This window comes from Ichthyophthirius multifiliis, assembly GCF_000220395.1.
Source record: "Ichthyophthirius multifiliis unplaced genomic scaffold scaff_1120509251222, whole genome shotgun sequence".
Lineage (NCBI taxonomy): Eukaryota > Ciliophora > Oligohymenophorea > Hymenostomatida > Ichthyophthirius > Ichthyophthirius multifiliis.
Genome location: NW_004086085.1, coordinates 20,874 through 22,651, shown reverse-complemented (window position 1 = coordinate 22,651; position 1,778 = coordinate 20,874). Strand labels below are relative to the sequence as shown.

General features: G+C 22.3%; 1 protein-coding gene across 1 annotated transcript; it reads right to left on the bottom strand. All coding sequences in view use genetic code 6, as the record gives it.

The window, feature by feature from the left end:
• Window positions 1-950, bottom strand: IMG5_162720 (hypothetical protein). Its single transcript, XM_004030286.1, has one exon. The coding sequence runs from the start codon at window positions 720-722 to the stop codon at window positions 162-164; it is 561 nt and encodes a 186-aa protein (XP_004030334.1). The 5' UTR covers window positions 723-950; the 3' UTR covers window positions 1-161.
• Window positions 951-1,778: the final 828 nt, after the last annotated feature.

Genomic DNA, 1,778 nt, shown 5'->3' with positions numbered 1-1,778 from the left:
AATCAGAAAAAGCCCTTAACTTTCCCCATTTAATAAAAAGACTTGATTGTGGAGAAGGTTGGTATATATATTACACTGATAATTTAGAATGTCATTCCTATTTTGAAAATAAGTAAATAATTCTAACACTTCACGGCTTTCCAGGCGACTATAATTCCTTTTCATAAATCGAGTATAATTTAGGCAATAATTTTTGTAGGTTTATAAATTTATTAGTACCAGGCTTGGAAGGTATAGAAGGAGAAAAAGAAACATAAAGGGGCACATTTAAAGGCTATTTAGAAGATATTGCGGATTTAATCCACAAATTTATTCAAATTAAATTAAATAATACTAAAATAGTATCCTTTGGATATTCTGGAGGAAACATAATATGGCGAATATACTAAAATAAATATAAATAGTAATGTAAAGCTCATATAAATATTGCCGGTCCTCCTATTATATGGTGTCCTGCCCATTTTTACATGTATAATGTATTCAACAGGTTTGATAAAAAATATTAAATCAGAAAAAATCCTTTATTATTAGAAGAGGAATAATTTAGGTAAAAAATATACGAGGAATTTCAAAAAGATCATTAAGGAAAATATTTTTTACTAGAAAAAGTGAAAATATAAGCAGACAACATATAAACATTAATGATTTGGTTTAAAAAATTTATCAGTTTTTAAAATAAAGGATATAATGAATATTTTAAAATAGGACATTAACAAAACCATATATTGAGATTTTTCGCTTGCGGAAATTTCGATCCTTTAGTTGATTCTTAAATTTTAAGTTATGAATATTATATTTCGACGTATTTATAGTATGTTTTTTCAATTAAAGATGATTAAATTATTTAAAATATTCAAAAAAATACTTTTTTGGGGAAAATCAAAAACTTTAATTTTAAAAATTTATAAGAAAACTTCATTTTTGTATTTGATAAAACTGGACATACAATTCATTTGAAAAGAGCAAAAGAACTTTCTTTCAAAATTAAATGTTTTATTGAACTTATTGATATTTTACCTGACGATTATTATAATATCTAGTCTTTTATTGATAATTAAGCTAAAAATTGTAATTTATAAAATATGTTTTAACCTAAAATATGATTTGATTAATATAGACTTAACTCAATTTTTTATTTCTTTTTTTTTTTTTTTTTTGAGAAGTTTTTTTTTTTTAGCTATTTTGTTTTTTATTTATTAAAAATAAAAAAATAATTAAATAGATAATTTTAATAATATATATAAAAATATTTTTAAACAAAAAAAATGTTTTTACTTACTAAAATCTTAAAAATTCTTCCCAAAAAAATAATTAAAGTTAAAACATTAAAATTCAGTACAATACGTCCTCAAAATTCAGCATTAATGTCCTAACAATAATACGCTCAAGAAATCCTAATATCAAAGCGCAAAAAATACCAAGACAGACACGGTATTTTCAAAATAAACGATATAGACGAATTGTTTGCATTAAGTCGAAATAGAAAATTATGTTTAACACTAAACGATTTTATATCAATATATTTAAGAGTAACTGAATTAAGAATAAATACTTAATTAAAAAACTTATACGGTTTAGCTGAAATATACCAAAAAATTCAAAAACATATAAAACAAGCTGATGAAGAAGTGCCATGCATTGGTCGCTTATGTTTATCATTAAGTCGAGCCGATTTATATCAAGTAAAATATATTAAATATTAATATATGCAATATACATATATAAATAAAAGGATATAAATTTATGGATTGATTTATGTGATCATATTATGAGTAATA